General features: G+C 27.2%; 1 protein-coding gene across 1 annotated transcript in view; it reads right to left on the reverse strand.

Annotated features, from left to right (window-relative positions):
• Window positions 1-703, reverse strand: part of LOC110267989 (probable ascorbate-specific transmembrane electron transporter 1) — a 2,609-nt gene extending 1,906 nt beyond the window's left edge. The window contains exons 1-2 of the mRNA XM_021113841.1: window positions 616-703; window positions 374-573 (exon numbers count right to left, since the gene is read on the reverse strand). Of these exons, the coding sequence (XP_020969500.1) occupies window positions 374-573; window positions 616-649 (234 nt within the window). The 5' untranslated portion in view covers window positions 650-703. The remainder of the gene's footprint in view (window positions 1-373; window positions 574-615) is intronic.

The raw sequence follows: 1,911 nt of genomic DNA on the forward strand, positions 1-1,911 counted from the left end.
TGAAAACTAATTGATAATTAAAAGTGTTAAATATCTTAGAAAATAATAATTTAATTATTAAATTTTTTAAAAAATATTTTGATAAAAATACAATTTAATCATAAAAAAATTTATTAAAGAGTATTTTGGTAAGCAAAATTTAATAACAAAAAAAATTAAATTTTTGTTAAAGGATATTTTTGTAAAAAATAATTTCTTTTTCTTGAAAAATGGATAAAGTTAACATAAGTTAACACAAAAAATTTAAAATGGATTAAAGATGAAGTTTTCTAAAAGTTATAATAGAGGAAAATATACATTTTATAAATAAAGAGGAAGAGAATGTCATTTTAGCATATCGCATGAGAGGAGAATTTTCTCTTATTATTATTACCTGCAAACCGAAAGAGCAGATAGCTGACATGCCTAGCCATGAGTGTAATGTATACATATTAGGAAGGCCCTCCTCTTTCTTGAATTTGAAAACTGTGACAATTCCTAAAATTCCAGTTGCTAGAGCTACCAGATGCAATAACAAGTGAACCACCTTCAATGATCTTTGTTTTCCAGGGGCAGATTTGTATATCATGATACCTGTTGCAAGTAATAATATAATTAAAATATAGCTTTGCTTACCTTCTCCACTAACTAAAACAAATCCAATTGTCATTAGAAGTGGATGTAGCTACACATTTTAAAAACCCAAAAAAAAAGAAGGAATTATTAGTCAGACATATGCATGCATTAATTCAAATAAAAATTCATATAAAATAAATACATAAACAATAATTGATCATTGCTTGAATTGAACAAACTCACATTAAAAATCTTGGCTTTGTTTGAAGAATTGAAAGCAACACCTTCACGGAAGTGTAGCAACCAAACTAACACAAGTGTTGTTATTGCTATGAACAACAAATGTACAAGAATGCTAACATGGAAGCTACCAACCATTCTTGCCTAACTCAAAATCAGAATTTAGAGACCTTTATTATTATTATTATTATTATAATTAGAATGCCAAATGATATATAAGAGACTAAGAAATAGCTTCAAATCGGTTCTGTATATATAAATGAGGGTCAAACCAAAGTAAGAATAGAACAAAGCATATATTTGTACGAAGATGCTAACAAAAAAGTGACATAGAGAAAAACGTTATGCCGGCAGGTAATTAAATTGGTTGTTGTGATCATTTTCATGAATGGAGATGGCATTGATCAATGCTTATTAGTTGGCCATTACAAAGTTAGAATTTTAAGATTATAAAAGTTATAACAAGATCAATGCAAGGTTTTAATTTTCTTTGGGTATATGACATCATAGTAATATACACTAATTTTAAATGGTTAATTACTTAACCTTTTCGACTTGATGACTTGATTTCTTATAATTAAGTCAAAGACTATGTATTTTATAGAGCATGGCTTAGACAACAATGTTTTGGAAAATAAAGTAAGCAACAAATTACATTTGTAGCTCACAGTTAAAGGACAAAAAATGCTGATAAATAAACGGTAATAACTTATAATTTATTTATTGTTTAACTTCATTTAAGGGTCTGCTGCTGACCAATGAGTCGTTGCATGCACAAGGTAGGATTTAAACCTCCAACACTTGCTTAAGTGAACAAATGAGCTGACCATTAGATTGACTTAAATTGGTTAACTTCAAATACTTATTTAAGCGAACTAATGAACTAGACTAATTCAATTTGGTTTAGTAAATGAATTTTATGGACTGTGTTTCTTTATTTTTAAGTACATAACCCAACCTATAAACTAATAGATTTCAACCCAACTTAATTCATGAAATTGGGTTGGGCTTGGTTGATGAATTGATTATCTTCATTTTAAAATAATTGGTTAAATACAATTTTATTAAAAAATAAAAAATAAATAACATAAGTAACATTAGTCCTTAAATCTTAAA

Source organism: Arachis ipaensis, chromosome B10, assembly GCF_000816755.2.
Source record: "Arachis ipaensis cultivar K30076 chromosome B10, Araip1.1, whole genome shotgun sequence".
NCBI classification, from domain to species: Eukaryota; Viridiplantae; Streptophyta; class Magnoliopsida; order Fabales; family Fabaceae; genus Arachis; species Arachis ipaensis.